We start from the raw sequence: 20,300 nt of genomic DNA, 5'->3' as shown, positions 1-20,300 counted from the left end.
TGTTCAGGCATATATACCAAATCAGGTCCATCAGGCGAAAAAAATGCTGCGTCGGGTACATGTAATATTAGCGGGGGTTTGTCTTACCATTCGTGTAAGAAATTGAGCGAATGGGAGCAGCCCTTCTTTTGGGCACAAGCAGGGCTATTTATGCCTTGGCCATGCAACATCGGGCTGTGGGGTGGCAATCTCATGATCAACTTCTCTTCATATCTCGCAATGCGTCTCATCAATGTCAAAACGTCCCGCCTGGAGGAATTTCCGGGATCCAGCGTGCCTCCCTATGCTATACTTTCACATACTTGGGGCTCTGATTCCGAAGAACTCAATTTTCGCGACATTGAAGATGGAAATATCAATAAGCCCGGCATCGGATCTCTTAAATTTCGCGGATGTAGCCAACTGGCTGCCAAGGATGGTCTCGGCTACGCTTGGATTGATACCTGCTGCATTGACAAGACTAATTCAGTCGAACTTGGCGAGGCGATAAACTCCATGTTCCGATGGTATCAGTCTGCTGCGATATGCTATGCTTTTCTATCTGATGTTCCGGGTGATGAATATCCTCATGAAGAAGGGTCTAAGTTTCGGAAAAGCCGATGGTTTCGGAGGGGATGGACTCTGCAAGAAATGCTTGCACCCACATATCTACGGTTCTATGGTATCATTGCCTTATCCGATACATCCCATGGACAAGTTGCTTTTAATGGCAATGAAGTTCTCGACTGGCGCTTCTTAGGAACAAAATGCGATATGGGTGCCACCATCTCTTCAATTACAGGTATACCACTTGAATACCTGTTGGGTGTTGCTCGACTTCATGGAGCAAGCGTTGCGCAGCGTATGTCGTGGGCGGCACACAGGGAGACAAAACGGAAAGAGGACTGGGCATACTGTCTATTGGGACTCTTTAATATAACAATGCCAATGATTTACGGAGAAGGCTGTGATCAAGCGTTCTTCCGGCTACAAGAGCATATCATGAAGATAACAAGGGATGATTCAATCCTAGCATGGAGCCTTACCAACGAACCGTCTGCCCACAAGGCTTGCACAGCCATAAGTGGAGGAGCTATGGCCAGGTCTCCCTTGGATTTTGCAAACTCGGGGCACATCATCCGCCGTGAGCAGCCTTCGCAGTATACGAGGCCAGTTGAGATATCTGGCGGCAGCGTTCGAGTTTATCTGCCACTGGTTACGTCTTACCATACAAATGTTGGATTACTTTGCTGCGGGCCTGAAAATAACGCGGAACAAGTAGTTGGAATACCTCTCGTAAAACTTCCCGCCGGGTCAGCAGATGAATTCGTTCGGCCTGAAGGATACAACTCTTCTTTATACTTGATAGCACAGCCAGATAATTTTCCCAAGCAGATTCAAATCAGGCTTGGCAGTCAAGACAGTCAAGACAGCGCATCTGTTGACTCAAGTGGGATTTACTTTCACTACGACGAAGTAGCTTTCAGCAAAATTGATCTAAAAATAATTGAAGTGGCGCCCCAACCATGCTGGGAAAAAGAACGAGCTTTAATTATGTCCACAACCGCCAACGACCCAGTTTCAAATCAAATATTACTTCGGCTACGCCATAACAAACAAGAGTCCAAAGACTTTATTTTACTTCTAAGATATGAAGACCAAAGACTAAACGCTTTAGCCGAGTGTTTAGTTTTTGTGACTAGCAGAAACACTTCGTTGGAAAAGTTGTTCAAAATCCTTCCCCGCATGATGGAAAAGCTGAATGGAAAAGTACGAGCTAAGAATGAGTTTATCTCTCTGCGCATCGCATTAGAACGACCGAATAAACAGCCGTTCTTTGTCATACGGCCGAAGAAAATACTTGATGAGACATTTGCTACTGTTGACGCAACGATGGATTTAGAGGAGACCACTTTACAACAAGAATATTCACAGCTGTTAGACGGAAGTGAGATATCCATAAGAGAAGACAAGGAGACGAAAGATGACATTAATCTCCACAACAGTAGTCTACCAAATGTCAAGAGAGAGGGAGAGAACGTTTCAGCCAAGAATGGGACACTTGAACAGAGACAAGGGGCTTCAGCTGTCGAGGAGAACGGATATGCCGAGAGCCGTTTGTTATTGGCAAGCAAGCAAACTGTGATAGGAGAGAATTCGAAAGAGACGTCTTCAAAATTCAATGCAGCATCATACCTTCCTTATTCAAACACTCCCGGGCCGAATCTACACACTGACAAAATGTTTGTCGCCGATGGCCAAGGGGACCAGAATGTGTGCTTTGGCTATGCCATCCTATATAGGGATCGACGCGACATCACATGTGAGACCTTCTGTCATTACCTATATGTATTGAGTACCTTAGATTTTTGCACTATGCTAACAGCGGGCATTGAGTGAATCTCCCGGGCATGTCGTCGATGTTTCGTCTGGCTGAGGCAATCAACGGAAGGCAAAGCGACTTGAATGGACCAGAGCGTATGAAACCATAGTCCTTATTGTGAATCGATCCATCTCTAACCTGGTAACTCACATTCAAGGGTATGCTACAATCAACTGGCTCGAGCTTCAGCCAGACTGGTCTCCCGTCAATAGTAACTACCAACATATCCAGCAACTCAGCCAAATGACACCAGAAACAGGGAACTGGGTCTTAGACACCAGTCAGTTCCAAACTTGGAGAGATCCGAAGACTGAATCTAGTATTCTGCTTATGCATGGATATTGTAAGTTGTAAAATATACATACTTGGGTCTCTTTGCCTTGCTGATAGTAACATTCTGGTCACAGTGGGATCCGGAAAATCGATGCTTACGTACGTTTTATGTATTTCATAAGAACAGAGGGCCTACTATTATGCATCATAATACTAATATTCTATCTTAGCTCCCTCATTATTGAAACGATCAAGAATGAAGCCAAGATAGGGAGCGATATGGCGTGCGTCTACTGCTATCCCCAGAGAGAAGAAGATGCTCAGTCGCCCACACGAATCTGGGTTACTCTACTATCGCAGCTCTTGCAACAAAGCCCCCGGGTAATCTCGAAAAAAATACTATCCAGATTCAGCGCGTCGCTCCAAGGATCTTCGACCCTGCATGCGAATGAATACTGGGACTTATTCAGCTCTCAGGCAGAGACATTCAAGACTGTCTATTTAATATTTGATGACCCAAATAACTACTTCGGCCAAAACAAAAATACCATAAAGGAATTCTGGCAGACCCTGGAGAAGCTGCCAGATAACGTGAAGCTACTTCTCACGTCCAGGGAACGTTTGCTTGGTACCCGTCTTCGGATCAGCCATTATTTGCGTATTACGCCACAAGAAACAGACCTTATCAAATACTTAAACGGCTGGCTACGACAAGATGCAAATGTGAGTCAATTGCTGAAGGAATCAGAAGATAGGAATCTTGTAATACGTAAAGTTACCAGCCAAGCACTTGAAAGTGGCATGTTAGTCTCAACTATTTGCAAATACTCGTTTGAAGTATAAGCGATATTAACTTCTCTCAGATTTCTTCTCGCTAGGCTACACATGGAAAAACTCAGCAAATGCCGCTCATTGGATTCAATCAAAGACGTTCTGATGCACCTACCAATTGATATAGAAACAGCGCTCGAAGATTTGTTCAAACAGATCGCCATGAACGAGCAATTTGATATAGATTTGGCTAAACATGTCCTGAACTGGATCGTTCACGCAAAGGTGAGCCTCAGTGTGAACCAGGTCTTAGAAAGCTTTGTTATACAATACAGCAATGGGAAACACTATCGGGAGACTCGACCTACAACGAAGAGCTTAATAACCGCAGGGGCTGGCCTAATAATTGTCGACCAAGACGAAAAGGCTGTACGCTTGGTTCACGAGTCGGCAAAAAACCAGCTTCAGAAGAAAAACATTCTACCCAAACACGCAGACTTAGCAATCGCCAAAACGTGCTTGGTCTGCTTACTGTGTGCAACTAACGACTCTGGTATTGATGAGCAACAGTCTTTACTATCGTACGCCGCGAATTACTGGAGCTCACATCTTGGCACAAAATATCAAAATGCTGATAAAGAAGCTAAGGAACTCATCAAAAAACTTCTTACTGGTGACACTAAGCTTTTACGAGCATTTAAAGCAATGCATAGCATCTCGAACTCTGGACTGGGCGGCATGACCGGGATACATGCTGTTGTTCAATTTGACCTCCGCTCCTATGTCAAAAGCCTTGTTGAATCAGGTGTTAATATCAATGCACAATGTGTTGATGGCCAGACAGCTCTGCATTGGGCCGTCAGGCTGCGTCGGGTGCATCTACTCAAAGAGTTACTAGACAACTCAGCAGATCCCAATATACAGGACAAAGAGAAAAACACGGCGCTTCACAGAGCTCTCATGCTACCAGAAAGAGACTGCATCCGGATCGTAAAAAGGTTACTCAATGGTGGTGCAAGGCCTGACATTCCTGGTGCAAAAGGACTGACAGCGCTGTCGTCTACAATCAAATATGGGCCAACAGTCATCGCCGAGATGCTGTTGAAAAGCCTGGAAGATGTGAACGCTGCAATCAGCCCAGGCTACAACTCTTTGGGAGAAATCTTCCTTTACGGTTCTAAAAAGGCAATGTTGGGTAGCTCAGACAATAGTCTGGAGCAGCTGGATCATACCGCCAGCGAACATGTTAAATACCTCATCAATGTCGTACTTGAACTAGGCATTGATCTCAACCGCCCTACAACTAGCGGCTGGCTCCCCCTGATCCACGCAGTCCAGACGGAGCAGCCCTCAGCAGTGAGACTCCTGCTAGAGAGAGTCCCACACCCGGCCAATGTCAATCAAAAGGATCCAAACCTTCAACAATCGCCGCTTCAATGGGCCATTGATTACAATAATGAAGTCGACGTGGCGCGCCTACTTATCAAACATGGAGCAAATGTAAACGAAAAGAGATCTGACGGAAGGACACTATTGATCTCAGCGGTAAAAAGCAATAACGAAGATAAAGTTTGCCTACTTCTGAAAGGGGGTGCCGAGCCAGACATTCCAGATCACCATAACTGGACAGCGCTTCTCCATGCTATTCACAACACTATTAACGGCTGCAACAAGAACATTATATGGCTACTGGTTTCCAACAAGGCGAATGTTTGTGTTCAGAACAATAAAGCTTTCGCTTTAGCGATGGAACACCACGATCATTCTCTTGCCTGGCTACTCTTAGAACATGGTGCCGACCCCAATGCCGTCGACGATAAAGGCATGACGCACCTACATCGAGCTTCTAGCAATGATGACGCCAACAGCGTGAAAGACGTCCGCTTTCTCTTGCAATCTGGGGCAGACGCCAGCCGCCAAGATAAACCATGGTATAGGACTCCGCTACACATCGCTGTACAGAAAGGTCTGGACAAGGTAGTTGTTCATTTAGCATCGCAGACAGAACACCTCGAGATCACAGACTCTGATGGACACACAGCCCTCATGCTTGCGGTATTGTATCCCTCAATATCCATAGTGCGCATATTGCTCAAGAATAAAGCTTCGTGTATCACCCGGGATCCCAACGGAATGACAGCGATCCAATACGCAGCATCCCTGGGGTTTAACGACGCACTGGAGGAAATGTTACACAGCACCAGCAGCCCTAACGATATAAACCTCAAGGATAATATGGGACATTCAGCGTTGTATCACGCTCTGTCCAATAACAAAGCTGACAATCGGACCATACGCATACTCATGGAAGGTGGCGCGGATTTTTATACTGAAGGAAATAGAGGCGCCATGACATCGCTGATGCTCGCTGCGCATCGAGGCAAGGGATAATATATGCATGTGCGCGAGCTCCTAAAGGCTGGTCAGTGTTTACTACCTACCTAGGTATGCACAGAGTAGTACTTACGGGCGTGCATGTTATAGCTAAAGTGCTGGACACTAGCGTTACTGTAGTCTGTGAAATTGAGAATTGTGTGCTGATTGTTTGAGAATTCTCTCTTCTTCTTGGCAGGCCTTGGCGGGCTGTGAATCACAACGCTTCATAATTCACATAGCATCGCCGAAATTCCAACGAGCAGCAGCCGCTTAGAGCTTAGCAAGCTTGCTTACGTAAGCGCCCGGTTAGCTCAATCGGTAGAGCGTGAGACTCTTAAATCACACGTTCTGACTTGGCGATGCGATATCTCAAGGTTGCGGGTTCGACCCCCGCATTGGGCTTTTCCTATACAAGCATCTGGCTGGGATATCACGGCGGTTATCTTTTGCTAGTTAATTTTTTTGGCCTTTCTACCAACCTTTTGGCTCACACACAACTTGTCTCGGGACGCGATACCATAGCTGTCTTTTTAGAGCTCACCTTTCAGTGACCAAGAACGCCTCGAGATGGCTGGGGATACGCAATCGCATTTTCTCTGCTCGCCTTGCCAGAGCTTCATTAGCTGGACAAAAACTCCAAACTTGCCATCAGATGCCTACTTTGTGGTACCATACAAGGCGAGCTTTGAAGCTCTCGAAGCTTCAGCGGCTCAATGCCCCCTTTGTCAATACGTTTGCCGAGATGTTTTGAACGGGAAACCGCGTTATAACGGCTATGAACCAACTGAAGTGTCATACAGAATATTTGCAGAGGTCAAAATTAGTTCGGGAAGACGTTTGATCAATGTCACCTGGGTGGAAGACCTTCCATTTCCGAGCGCAGGCCCTAGAGACCCGGTGTATTATCTTGCACATCCTGAGAGTGAGTTCAACTACATTGTCACCACTCCATATCGCCGATGCTAAAAGGGGAATTAGGTGTAAAAACTAGAGTTATGTGGCAAGAAAGTGTGCCTTCGTTTGAGTCTCGCCTCAAGGCCATTTCGATATGGCTATCCTACTGCGACTGTCACCATATGCGGTGTGTGGAAAGGCCATCTGTTATGCCACGAAGGCTTCTGGACTTGAAAGATGCCGAACGATCAAAAGTGGTCAGGTTGATTGAGACTTCTACTACCGTTGGCGTAGATATTCGTTATGCTACTCTTAGTCACTGCTGGGGACCCAAAACCTCCAAGCCGCCACTAAAGACCACTTCCGACAATATAAATTACCACTTTAAAGGTATATCATCTTTGCCAAAACAATACTGGTACTATCAATTGACTATGAGAAAGGTATACCATTGGATGATTTGAACCTGAACTTCAAGGATGCTGTCTTGATCTCCATCAAGCTTGGTGTCCAGTACATATGGATAGACTCTCTCTGCATCATCCAAGATAACTCTAGCGACTGGGAAATTGAGGCAGAAAAGATGGCAGACATATACCGCCAAAGTTATATCAATCTGGCTGCCTCTGCTGCACATGATGCTCATGGAGGCATGGTCGATTTATCTTCCATGTATATCTCCAAGGCTATACCTACCGCCGTAATTCGTTATCGCTCAACCGACGCAACTGTACGACATACAGCAGACGTACCAGACGACGAACTCATGATCAGGCCTTCATCGCTGAAACAAGAGTACCGCGATCTTCTGTCCTATAAAACGTCTCCATACTTTGCAAGGGGCTGGGTTCTTCAAGAAGTTGCACTGGCGCCGCGAACAATATATTTCACAACTAATCAAATCATGTGGCAGTGTCGAGAACTTTTTGAGTCAGAGGATGGAACATGGTCTGCCGAGAATGTGATTCCCGCGCTAGATTACAGTTTTTCTGTTGAGAACTGCTTCGACTTTACAAGCAAAGTCCGGGCTTATAACCTATGGCAGATGTGGCTGAAGTCCTATGCGACACGAGAACTCACATATTCTTCCGATGCGGCAGCGGCAGCAGCAGGTTTAATTAATTACTATAAGTCCGCTACCGGTCATACACCCATGCTTGGACTATGGAAAGAAACGCTGTACGCCGATTTGAAGTGGGCCATTCGGGGTCGTCCGTTCAAGGGCACTGAGCCATCGCATTCACGCCCAGCAAGCAACTTTCCGTCTTGGTCTTGGTTATGCATGCTTCCCCGTGGTCAATCTGGGACGGGGTTTCAAAATGTTATATTTCATGACAAGATAATCCCGTCTCTTCGCATTGAAGAATATGAAGAGAAGTGGAGCGGCCCGGCATTTACATCGAAGCTTGAGTATGCAAAGCTAGTGATTTCAACAATGGCGCAGGACGGCGTGCTTTCTTTTACCAAGAAGGGGGATGCAACGATTGAAGTGAATGGAAGCTGTGTTTGGCAACAATACCCAACAATCGAATATGAACTACCCCAGAGATCAGAATATGCCGTTAAACTAGCTCATATCGAACAGATCATATATCGGCACAAGGACGGGAAAGCATATCAATACCGTGATGGCTTTCTTGTCCTGAGATTAGCGGCAAACAATCCTCCGCGCTACGAGCGACTCGGGTATGGCGAACTGGACTGCTTCTCAATAGACGACAGTGTGGATAGACCGGGCCCGACGGGCCACTTGGAGAGGCATTTTAAGGAGTCAGACCGGCAGAGCATTGAACTAGTGTAGCATTTACGGGAAGAGAAATTTACCATGGAGTGTGATAATCCTACAGATCATGTATTTCCCGTATTCTTCTTTGCTAGGAGCTTGACTTGAGATTTCATTTGTGAACACTACAGCTAACTATCTCGCAATGGGAGTCCGAGCAAGAAACATTTTAGGACGCTGATCATGATCCATCAAAGAATGATACTTCCATTCTAGGGAGACAATGGAATTTCCTGAGTGGCGCAGTGAATCCCGCCTCCCAAGATGGGCAGCTGCTCAATGAGAACGGGCAAGATCCTCCTCTCGTCACCAAAGACTCGTTGCGCAGTCCGAATGGCGGCGGCATCATGCGCCGGATCGCCAAACTGAGGCAGAATGACACCACCCGCGGGCAAAAAGTAGTTGACATAACTGCGCACGGCACGGTCTTCTTCGATGCCCTTGACGCCCTGGACGTCTTTGGGAGGAGGATCGAAGAGATCCTCATCAGGCTCCTCTATCTCGATAATCTCAAATGGACGGCCTTTTGCGTCAGTCGCAGAGCTCAAGATCTCGAGAGTCTCCTCATAGACTACCGTCCAGTCGGTCGGCTTCACCTCGTTGGCCTTGCTCAAGACGATAACGCCTGGACGGGCGAAGCGGGCCAGGGCGTCGATGTGGCAATCAGTTGAGTCAAGACCTGGCCTGCCGGGAATCCAGATGACCTTCTCAACTCCAAGAGTGCGAATAAGTTCATCTTCGATTTCCTGGCGGCTCTTGCCAGGGTTTCTGTTGTCATTAACAATAGAGCTCTCTGTGACCAGCAGAGTTCCGTCGCCGTCCACCTCCAGTGCGCCGCCTTCGGTCACGATGGATGTTTCAATCCGCTCATATTTTGCTTCTTTCAGAAACTTCTTTGCGAAATCAACAATCGTGGGCGTGGGGTATTTGCCCCCCCAGCCATTGAAGTTATAGTCAAGGCCGACGAGGCCGCGGTCACCTCCAGGGCTCTCTTTGATAGCAAACACAGGTGCAAAGTCCCTCGTCCAGACATCCAATTCTGCTCCCTCAACTCTTTGCGTTTTGAGGTCAAAGGGGGCATCAACCTCGGCGAAATATGCCTCGGCCTCTTCAATACGCTCAGCGCCCACGACGACAGTGACGGGTTCGAATTGGGCAATGGCCGCCGCAAGATTTGAGACCTCTTGCGTTGCCTTTGCCAGAATGTCTGGGTAATCCTTGAGGATCCCTTCCAAGCCTGGCCACGCTAGAATAACGCGTCTGTGAGGCGTCCATTCTGCTAGGCGTCTAAGGGTGAAGTCAGACATGGTTTAGTAAAGTGGTTTGGTAAAGTGGTTGATGAAGGCAATTTTTCTTAGGTTAAGCTTAGGAATATTTAAAGTTCAGTTTATTTTGACGTTGAATCAAAGTCAAAGTCTTGTTCTGCTCTTGCTAGGAGACGAAGGGGGTTTTATATCGTGTTCTTCGTCCTTACACTACTCTTCCACTCAACACCCAGGCTCTTTTCTTAGTTGTCTGAGTCTATGTAATGCTTCTTTTATTCTTACTCTTACATGTGTACATCAATATTACTCATAGCTCAGAGTCTAAGGTCCGCTAACGATGCAAGGAGCAAAGAGCTGCAGCAAATAGTAGATGCATGGATGGTTGTGAGCGCGCATCTACTCCTTTCTGGAAATTGTGACTTACTAAGAATAATATACATTAGTTTGCATACCAATGCACAAAGTGTTATTACATATGGCCATGAAAGGCTTTACCAATGAGCGTCAGGTACATGCAGCTAGCAAGTCTAGCCGCATCCCTCAAGGATAAGCCGCATCTTGTAGTAGTGTAACTGCATAGTAGTTAAAACTTATGGGGGATTTATAAAGCTCTCTAGCTATGACTTAAACTTACATATGAGAGGCTAAAATTCTCATATACATCTAAAAGTAGCAGTTATAACACGATAAGATGTAGCAGATGTCGCGTTAGTAAAAGTGGCGGGTATTAGGATGATGGATAGGTATTATCAGCTGCTATAGTCTCGGCTCTTTACTACTTTAATCCAGTGCTCTTTTGCCCTGTGAGTCAATAGAATACTGCGCCAAACGTACAAAAACGACATCGACTAGTTCTACTGTCATCGCCACTTTATCGTAGGCATGAAAACTGTACCTACAACGCGGCCCAATAACATTTGCAGGACGACTGATCATTCCTAGGCCTTATTATGTAATGCCCATGGCATAGATCAGCCAATACATACCGGCTTATTATAAGCTTAATTTATACGCCGTAGGGGCTGATGATTTTGTCGACCAGTCGCCTCCTACGCAGTAGATAAATGGCTATAAAACATGCTTGTTAACAGCAAAGATCAAGATGAATAAATTTTAGCAGTATCTTTGTTGAACTCTTAGGCTAGTTTCAAGATATGGACACTCAGGAGGAACGACGTATAAGAAGCACAGTTCATCGCTACATGTAATTGAGATTGAGCTCGGCCAAGATCCACATATTTGATGCTTGCATGAGGAAATCCCAAAGAAGCAAACATCCGGCTAATACTATTCTTATAACCACGCCTCCTCAGCCACAGCACCGGTAATTGAGCATCACATTGTTCATAAAGTCTCAACTGCAACGCTGAGATTGCATGTAATCAGCGCCGCAGTTGTATCTTTGTACCCATTAACTTAGAACTTCAACTTGTAAGCTTTGGTGCGTAATTTTGGCTGTTTCTCGATTCAAGACGGCAATGCAGGCAGCAGATACGCTCGTGGAAAGCGCAGGCGCCATTCTCTTCCGGCCTTTGACTCATTAGATCTGTATCACCCTCTCAGGAGAGCACAACGAGCATATGACAATCTTGGGGAGTCTTGTCTAGTCACTGCAGCGAAACCGCCAAAATGATGGATGTTCCTTGTCCTGTCTAATCCGTCGAACTGATTCCTTTACTGCTGTCCCTTAGTGCTGTAAATAAGAGATAGGGCCTCCATCAGCATGCGAAGCACCGGTTTGAGGGAGAGCTTCAGCTTCGGCGAGGTCGTATAGAAGTTGACATTTGGCAGCGACTGTGAATTCCTCAAGCAAGCAAGTTATGTTTTTGACACTACCGTGGAACACTCTTACTGAATTCGTAATCCAGGGTTGGTATCTCATGACTTGGGCAGTGCCGTTCTCTCATCGCTTTGCGGGTCTTACGCTTTGCAAGAGGCGAAATGTAGATCACTCGAGAGGTGATGCAGGCACAAAGAAAGATGCAATTTACAGTTCTGGGTTCCCCAAACGATTCGAACTTCTCTCGCTATCGTATAGATTGTGGTGCTCATGGCCGCTCTATTTTGGCATTTTGCCTTCCAAAAGAAAGAGATTGTAAGCTGAAGTAGCTTCCATATCAGGCAGTCCATTATCGCTGACCTGGAGAAGTGGGGAAGCTGGAGCTCAAGTATCTTCAGTACGTCATAATCCTTGATGTGTAATGACGGCAGTGCAGCAAATCTAAAAGATCGCCAACGCCGATTGAGCAAAGACGAGGTATAACAAGTCTGAAAATGAAATCCGCCGCTGGTTCTACAGCTACTTAGACTTCGTACCGGGTCGGGTCCAAAGACCGGGTCTCGATCCACATGGCAGAGCTAAAGAGCATTTAGAATCCAAGGTGGGGTTCTCGGTATGGCATAAGGAGCGATCATTAATAATGAGCGTCGATGAATGAGAATGTATTTGTCAAGTCGTCGAAATCATGGCATCGCGCTTGCATTTTAAATCTTGTCATAGATATAACTACGTGAACAGAAATTGAATCCTCAGACGCTGAGCATCACAATTGGCGCCCTCTGCAGAGAACCTTAAATACACATTATAACATCAAAACCGCAATGGCTTCAGTCACCTCACGCCAAGCCTTCCGCAGGACGGACGATTATACCTCAGGCAGCGCCAAGGTGAAGCTCGTCACGGAGGACTTGCCGCTTCCTCTTCACCCAACCGCTGTTCTGATCAAGGTCCGCGCCGTTTCTCTCAACTACCGTGACGCCAACATCGCCAATGGCGGCAACCCGTGGCCAGTCATTCCCAATGGCGTTCCTGGCAATGATGCGGCTGGCGAGATTATCGCAGTTGGTGACAGAGTGTCGCTCGTGTGTGTGGGAGATAGAGTAGCCCCCATCACTGATTCCGAGTACGTCAGTGCTCGCTCAACCGGGCGATCTTGGCTCGCCGCAAACGAAGATGGAACGCTGGCGACGCATCTTGTTTTCGATGAAAAGCTAGTCACGAAGGTTCCTGCGCATCTGGACTGGGTACAGGCGAGCATCATTCCATGCGCGGGAACAACAGCTTGGTCTGCACTCAAGGGGGCTACCATGGGCCAAACCGTCCTAATCCAGGGTAATTCTCCCGGCAGTTCATGTTGTCTGTTGGCTAATATCGCTTCTCAGGTACTGGTGGAGTTGCGACATTTGCTCTGAAGCTAGCCCGAGCCTCTGGCCTTAGAATCATCCTAACCTCTTCAAGTGACGAGAAGCTCAACACGGTAAAAGAGCAATTTGGAAAGCCTGACATTGAGACCATCAACTACAAGACGAACCCAGAGTGGCACGAGCAGGTCTTAAAACTCACCAACGGCATTGGCGTCGATCTAGTAGTTGAGAATGGCGGCAGCTCTTCTCTCGTCAAGAGCATGCTATGCACTCGGCGTGGTGGCATTGTCAGTCAGGTCGGTTATCTTGGGGGTCCGAAGCCTGAACATTTGAAGGAGTTTGTTGCCACCATCATTGACCGCAGGCTAAACATAAGGTCTGTAATGTCTCCCAGCATACTGGGATCCTGGATTGATCTAATCTGTGTACTAGAGGAATCAACTGTGGCTCCAAAGACGACCAAGAAGATCTCATGGCGGCGATTTCAGCTGCGAAGATGACTTTTGAGGATATTATCGACTCAATATGGGAATTTGAAAAGGCAGAAGAGGCTATTGAATTTGTCTGGCAGGGTAAACAGCTTGGGAAAGTCGTCATTAAGGTTGGAGAGTAAAGCATCATGCACCCTCTGCAGAGATATGTTGCTGAGGCGGCTGGAGACGAGGACCAAAGAACAAATCTTGGACATTAATTAGAGCCAGCTTAACAAATAACGGCTGTCATGAATGAGACTGCACAGCATGAACCACAGCAGATTCGCCAGCATAGCCAAAATTGCAAGCCAACGGTCATAGTAGGATCGGAAGCGCAAAACTGAGAAACAGAATGAAGTGTTATAGGAAAAACTGCTGATGCTACAGGTACTGATACTACCGATGCTACCGATGCTGCTATTTTTCAGTGTACTTGGTAGTTGCAATGATGTTTAATACGTGGACTGGCTACATTGTTGAGCTACAGCTGGGGTGCAGGACGATGAAATCAGGACGCTAAATAACTTTTCCCTTCTCCCACTTACGGAAGTTGTGATATTGCACTGAGCCTATCTCAAACGGAAAAAGAACAAGGTGCCGCTATTCACTTTTTGTTCCTTTGTTTGCACATGGGCCGTCCCGTGGTCGTGGTGGAAGGCTGGGAGCTGAAAGGTAATGGGCTTTTTGCTCTCCATTCACTCAAACCTTTGCTAGTCATCGCATCTGGGAAACTGCTAGGAGGCCTACAAGCGTCTATTATGTTAGAAGTTACGTGCTGGATCATGATCTCGTGGGTTGTTATCTGCTTTTTTCTTCACTTACTGCGTGGCACCTTCACCAGGTCAAACGATTGGCGGTGTTTCATTGCTAGATATTCATCAAACGCAAAGAACTGTGAGCTCAGGGTTACATTATTGGCGCAATTGCCAGTGTTTGTGGACAAATATGTTTCGGGTCATAGAAGAGACTGAACCCTTTGAATCATAGTCCATTTATTGGTACAAAAAGCGCTAAAAAGGCGCTAGAAAGCGCCATGGTCCACCTCGAGAAATTATAGCTTTGGTTTGGCTCTATCTACACCACAGATATAGACAAACCTTGCTGAAAGACGCATGTTCATATGACTGCTGGTTTCAATCGATGGATTGTATGTTCGACTCAAACCGTTTTGCCGCTCGGCTCGTCCTTGGTCCGTGGCACATTCAGACAAACAGCACTCTGCAATTATGGCAATAGCGGAGCCGTCACCAGGGCCGGTTATGTTGTTCCAATGCCTTTCAGAACAGCAGCATCGTGAAAATGACTTCCCTAGCCTACCAATCCGCCAGTAGTGGCCTTACAAACAAAGAGAATATTTTGTTGAAGAATCCTTCATCATTCTTGTGGCTCACGGATTCACCACTATCCGCACACTACCTCATCACTATGGGGCTTTCCATGCTCGTTTGCGTGTCCTCCCGTTGGAAGCAGCATTTTGTACGACATGCAGACTCAAACAACATTTACTATTCATTTATTTCATTAATGCCTCTTCCAGGAGCCCGCACTTTACCCTTCCTACTCTTAGAAGACACCACAGTCGTCGTTCGAGTTCCAAACCCAGAAACAGTCTTCCAGTAACGCTTCTACTCTCTTCTTTGCCGAATACTCGTACCGCACTTGAAAGATCAACCGCTACTCATTGCTATGGACGATAACGACGGCGATATCATAGCCTACATATACCCGGCCGTGGGAACTATAGGGAAACAACTGGCGCAAGAGGCCATAGAGCTAAACAAGGGGCACCCAGGATATACGCCTCCAAGACGCTCTCACCTTCACGATCGGAATGCGCTGCATAGCGGAAATCCCAAGACACGGAAAGAGGGAAATGGCAAGAAAACGGCGAATGAAGAGGCCCAGCATCCTTTCGAATATGAAGCTTGTATCAAGGTGACATTCAGTCACATTCCCAAAACTCGCCATGGGCTAAGGTGTGGACACGGTGAGGATGCCGAGCTCCAGCTTGATCCCCTTCAAGGCGTCGGACTCTATCACTTTGCCCTCACATTTGACGACAGCTATCGTCTGATCGTTCGGGACTTGTGGTCTACGAGCGGCACCACGGTCATATACGGGAAGGCCGAACGGGGCCCGTGGTCCAACTTCAACTGGATTGTTGGCGGAAGTGATTTTCTTGATGGAGTTAGTTCTATTATTGTCAAAGTGCACAGCCTTCTGCAGTTCCAGCTCTTCATACCGCATCACGATATTCAGTCCAAGCTTTACAGGGACAAAGTCGATCGATACCGTGCTGGATGTGTGGATGTTCAACAGATCCTCAGCCTTGGCCATGTTGGTCTCTCAAGCCAGGCCAGAACCACACTTCCATCTGGCATGTTCACATGCGCAAAAAGACCGACCAAGGCCGTGACTCTTCAGAAGAAGATTGGCGAGGGATCGTTCGCGTCCGTCTACCGTGTTTGGGTTGTCGATACTGGATTGCAATATGCTTTGAAGAAACCGAAAGCATCGATGTTACTCGATAGGGATGCATGGGAAAGAGAGGCTTTTATCATGGAGCGATCCAAGCATGTCAGTCTAGACAGAGGCGTCTTTGTTTTAGGGATACTGCTAACACTTGACCAGAAACACATTGTATCTTTCCTCGGCGTATGTGCACCACCAAACGCGTGGCTGCGACTTGAATATATGTCTGAAGGCACTCTTAGCGACCACATCAAAGCCAACAACCACTTTTCCCGAGTAGAATGCGGACAGATTCTAACACAGGCATTGGATGCTCTGACTTACCTGCACTCGAGTGATCCGCAAATTGTGCACAGGGATATCAAGCCAAATAATATTCTCATTTCGTATCGACGCCCGAACGATATTTTTATCAAGCTTGCAGACTTCGGTATCGCTCACGAAGGAGGCACCCTCATGACCATGTGCGGCACATACTGCTACATAGCGCCTGAGATATATGTGGGAACGGCTATTCAGAAGAGTCAAAGGGAGGCTTATACGGCTCTTGTTGATGTCTGGTCACTGGGCGTCGTACTCGCGGAGCTCTTGTGTGGGCTGCCTAAAGATGGTGGGATATATAGCATGGGAGTGGATTGGTGCGAAACCATCTATGAGAGGGTGGAAATGAAGAGTAGGGTTGGGAATGATGAAATATTATCGTTCATTCTGGAATCGATGCTTCGTCTAGAGCCAGGCGACAGAATGACTGCTGCGGATTGCCATAAACGAGCAGTAGACTTATGTGTTCGAACCCGAGGACGAAGCTGTAGCGTCAATGATGGCGGTTGCTCGACTGGATGCGAAGATGTCGAGAATACCATCATCCCAAGAAGCCGCCACAGGCTCGACAATCAGATCGGAACGACAAGCAGCGACTTGGGTATGAGAGACTCGTCACTAAGCAGATACATTATCAGCAATCCTGAACGATATGCCGGCTCTGCCAAGGCACCACCTCCTCAGGCAAAAGCAACAATGGTTCATGTCGGGCAGTTTCTTCCCAAGTTTCGCAATCCTGACGACAGCCTCTTCTATGAGTCTACCATCGGAAAGATTCTAGATGAAGGCTATGATGAGGAATCCGAGACAGCTTCAACAATTATCCCCATCCATCGCGCCGAGTCCCAAGAAAGAGTCGAGCAAGCATTGATCACGTCGGTGTCGCCACATACAGCGTCTGTGGAAGATTCACTTCTTTCAACCATGGAGTGGTCGAACTTTGACGATGACGACGACGCTGAGATAACAATAGAACAGGTAGAGACTCTGATGAGCAACGAATCTCACGCATCGGCCTCCCTCAAGAGACCAAGCACTTCCATGTAAGTACACGTACCTCATTCACAGAAGAAGGCCTCTGCGTACCTCAGCAGGTATGTATGTACACCGAAGCTGACGTGAAATCTTAGGAGCCCGCCGTCGCCAAACCCTATGGAAAGGATCAAGAAGCGACCCAAGACGAGCGAAAGAGAAGATCAATGAATCGTGTAGAAGCGTGTAGGAGGCAAGCCTTGCTAGTAAATTTGACGGCGGCGGAGAAATTTTGTTTAGGGTTGACAAATATTATCATGCTTGGATTAGGATTAGATTTGTGTAGTAAGACTTGTGTAGTACAAAATGTAATGCTAGAAAGTTACGGTATGCAGCACCCCCCTATCCTGTTATCCGGCATTCCAGTTAGAGCGTGGGCTACTGCTGCGACTGCGGCGACTGCTATTACTACTGCTAATAATATTAATACTACTATTAAACATATTTGGCAGTTGTGTACATCAAACATGTAGACGGGCTGCCTTCTACCGCTGGTATGTTGGACAATGAAATCGGGGTGCTGGATGACTTCTCCCTAAACCGTGCACTCGGCTGTGACACCTGGCCTGCGCTCAACGCTTTGTTCCTCACGTGCAGGAGTGGCAGCGTTTGCGTTTGTATCTCCATGTCCTTTGTTTGACTCGTAACGGTGTACCCGCTACCTTCAACAAATCTGGCCTTGCACAGGTAGAGAGGCAGAAAAACGAGATAAAAACGCCAGCCATCTTCCTCGTTAACATCCTTACTTCATACGCAGCGCCGCAAGAGAGCCATCTTCTCTACGTGTGAGAAATGGAGTCCCTGAAATTTATGAGGCTGCTTCCAGTCGACGAAGCTCTCAGCGTTGCTCCAGAGGAGCTCGAGGAATTTGTCAAGGAGAATTACGACAAGAAACACGAAACATTGCTCATTGACAACATCCCCGACTGGGAACATGTGTCTCAGGAAAAGAGGGACCTCCTGGACGAAAAGCTGCAGTAAGTTGGTTTTCTACAATGGTACCTGGTAGTTCATTACGATTTAGCCTGACATGAATCATTTAGAGCGGCCATGCGGAAGGCCATAAGGCATTCGGTGGATCCTGACGACCTTGCCGCACGACTGGCCCAAGTACCTTCAGAGAGAGGCTCACCGGTACGGCACATGAGCCCTACGGCATCATCTGAGGATGGGGAATGCGAAGCGGAATTTGGGCCGCAAGAGTATCAAGCTAGATGCTATCAAGCTCTTCTCGAAGAGGGCGGCCGGCCACTGTTCGACGTTGGACTTCTTCCGTCAATCTCGGCAAACGTGGACGAATATCACGACTTACTACGGCCGTGGAGGCTGTATCCAAATTCAACGCACCCTACCGACTGGGAAGTATTCCATAGGCAGTTGCTTCGCTGGCAAGAGTTTGGCGCCGCGCAACTCTGGCACAGAGGACGCATACTTGAGTTTTCTGAATATCTCGAACAGAAACGACGTCACGCGCATATGCAGGGTAGAGCTAAAAAGTATATATACGGGGTTAGATACGAACAGGTGCAACGCGGCCTATGGGAGCGCGAACATGGCCCATCACACCCACAGCGATATGATACTGACGATGAAGCAAAAGCTGCCATTGTTGAGTATAACCACGTCTTGAAGAAGCTTCTTGAACAGTACGGATTCGCCCAACCCTTTCAGCTGCATCTTGACCTGAAAAAGCAAGACCAGTGGACAACGTTTGTCGAGTATCTCGGGTTCGAATGCCATCAACTCCACCTGGTTACTGAATCTACCCAGAGGATGCGCCCCGAGCCTGTAGCTGAGCGGGAGGAGCCTGCAAAGGCAGAAGTGATGGCGCCTTCTGCTACAAGTACTGCATCTCAGCACAAGCGAGGCTATAGAATCGAGGGAGATGCGACAGCGACTGACGACCAGAAAGAGACACATGGACAGACAGCAAAAAGACAGAAGCAGTCCAAGACACGGGTGAATCAGGAGCATGCAGAACAAGAAGAAAAGATTTCGCTACCAAATCCAGCCCTCTCTAGAGCGACTCGTGCTCGTGAGCAGAAATATCAGGAGGCCAAGGCAAGAGTGGTCTACCACCAGCACAGAGTTGAGTGGATTCTGTCCGAATTAAGCAAAATTGAGGCAGAACAGAAGTCAAAAGAGACGAAAATTTGTGATGGGAAGCCAGCAAGCGAAGCTAGCACAGACGAGTCAATTGTGGAATCCGGACCAACTAACGAGGAGAAGATGACGGACCGCAAGAGCGATGACTCGCCGACAGCTCAAGTCGTAGAACTCTACGACCCAGGGGATGAGGCTATCCCAGAGGATGAAGCTGTTCTAGAAGACGCAGCTGTCTCAGCGAATAAAGCTCTCCCAGAGGATGAAACTGTCTCTGAGGACAAATCTGACTCCGAGGACAAATCTGACTCCGAGGACAAAACTGTTTCTGAAGACAAAGTTGTTCCAGTGGATAAAGCTATTCTGGAAGATGAAGCTGCTCCAGAAGATGAAGCTCTCTCAGAGGACGAAACTGTTCCAGAGCCACAGGTCGAACCAGGCAACAAACCATCCCCAGAGAGTCACAGCTTTTCCGAGAGCAAGAAAGCATCGACATCATTCAGCAACAAAGATGGCGATGTAGATCTAAAGAGTGCAGCGGCTGTTTCGGCTCAAGTCAGCTTGGCAGCCACAGGCGATTCTCACGAGACTTGCAATGATGAACGGAGAACTTTGCAACCGAGTGCAAATGAGGATGTGGCTGTTACCGCTTCTACATCGTCAGAGATAGATGAGACGCAAGCGCCCAAGGGACGCAGCCCATCACAAGCACCAGAGGTCGCTTAAACGTCAGAAATCTTCTAAACTTTCATCAGAGCATGATTGCATAGGTATGGGAGGCATTTCCGTGACGAGAAAGGTGTTTCCAGATTTTAAAGGAAGTGAACGATGCGCGCGCGGGATATTATATAAAAGAACATTCGATGGGGGGCACAAGCCCAAAGATCTAATTCGGCCTTTTTCTTATTTAACTAGCTTGCTCCTATTTTCTCTTTTCTAAAACATTCTCATTTATATCATCTTTACGTGATTTCCATTTCTTCTTTTTTTTTTTTTTTTTTTTCAATTCTTATTTAGAAGTTTTAAGACCG

At 47.2% G+C, this 20,300-nt stretch overlaps 6 protein-coding genes across 6 annotated transcripts; 5 read left to right on the top strand and 1 right to left on the bottom strand.

The window, feature by feature from the left end:
• Nucleotides 1-219: 219 nt before the first annotated feature.
• On the top strand, nucleotides 220-5,797 carry TGAM01_v207788 (hypothetical protein; the record flags this gene model as incomplete). The annotated part of the gene is made up of 6 exons (XM_024550171.1): nucleotides 220-2,302; nucleotides 2,377-2,457; nucleotides 2,520-2,705; nucleotides 2,770-2,794; nucleotides 2,866-3,438; nucleotides 3,499-5,797. 6 exons carry the CDS (start codon nucleotides 220-222, stop codon nucleotides 5,795-5,797), a joined length of 5,247 nt encoding a protein of 1,748 aa, XP_024405066.1.
• A 552-nt stretch (nucleotides 5,798-6,349) lies between these two features.
• On the top strand, nucleotides 6,350-8,477 carry TGAM01_v207786 (heterokaryon incompatibility protein; the record flags this gene model as incomplete). Its single annotated transcript, XM_018805350.1, has 3 exons — nucleotides 6,350-6,704; nucleotides 6,761-7,066; nucleotides 7,120-8,477. 3 exons carry the CDS (start codon nucleotides 6,350-6,352, stop codon nucleotides 8,475-8,477), a joined length of 2,019 nt encoding a protein of 672 aa, XP_018661521.1.
• Nucleotides 8,478-8,671: 194 nt separating this feature from the next.
• Nucleotides 8,672-9,766, bottom strand: TGAM01_v207787 (hypothetical protein; the record flags this gene model as incomplete). The annotated part of the gene is made up of 1 exon (XM_018805351.1): nucleotides 8,672-9,766. The coding sequence occupies one exon, from the start codon at nucleotides 9,764-9,766 to the stop codon at nucleotides 8,672-8,674; it is 1,095 nt and encodes a 364-aa protein (XP_018661522.1).
• A 2,559-nt stretch (nucleotides 9,767-12,325) lies between these two features.
• TGAM01_v207785 (hypothetical protein) lies at nucleotides 12,326-13,481 on the top strand (the record flags this gene model as incomplete). Its single annotated transcript, XM_018805352.1, has 3 exons — nucleotides 12,326-12,836; nucleotides 12,887-13,244; nucleotides 13,301-13,481. 3 exons carry the CDS (start codon nucleotides 12,326-12,328, stop codon nucleotides 13,479-13,481), a joined length of 1,050 nt encoding a protein of 349 aa, XP_018661523.1.
• Nucleotides 13,482-15,027: 1,546 nt separating this feature from the next.
• Nucleotides 15,028-17,337, top strand: TGAM01_v207784 (period-4; the record flags this gene model as incomplete). The annotated part of the gene is made up of 3 exons (XM_018805353.2): nucleotides 15,028-15,918; nucleotides 15,973-17,177; nucleotides 17,265-17,337. 3 exons carry the CDS (start codon nucleotides 15,028-15,030, stop codon nucleotides 17,335-17,337), a joined length of 2,169 nt encoding a protein of 722 aa, XP_018661524.2.
• Nucleotides 17,338-17,958: 621 nt separating this feature from the next.
• Nucleotides 17,959-19,995, top strand: TGAM01_v207783 (hypothetical protein; the record flags this gene model as incomplete). Its single annotated transcript, XM_018805354.1, has 2 exons — nucleotides 17,959-18,143; nucleotides 18,210-19,995. The coding sequence occupies 2 exons, from the start codon at nucleotides 17,959-17,961 to the stop codon at nucleotides 19,993-19,995; spliced, it is 1,971 nt and encodes a 656-aa protein (XP_018661525.1).
• Between the last annotated feature and the right edge of the window lie 305 nt (nucleotides 19,996-20,300).

This window comes from Trichoderma gamsii (assembly GCF_001481775.2).
Source record: "Trichoderma gamsii strain T6085 chromosome Unknown Scaffold_30.2, whole genome shotgun sequence".
NCBI classification, from domain to species: Eukaryota; Fungi; Ascomycota; class Sordariomycetes; order Hypocreales; family Hypocreaceae; genus Trichoderma; species Trichoderma gamsii.
Note: the sequence above shows the minus strand (reverse complement) of the source record. Positions and strands in the feature narration are given on the sequence as shown.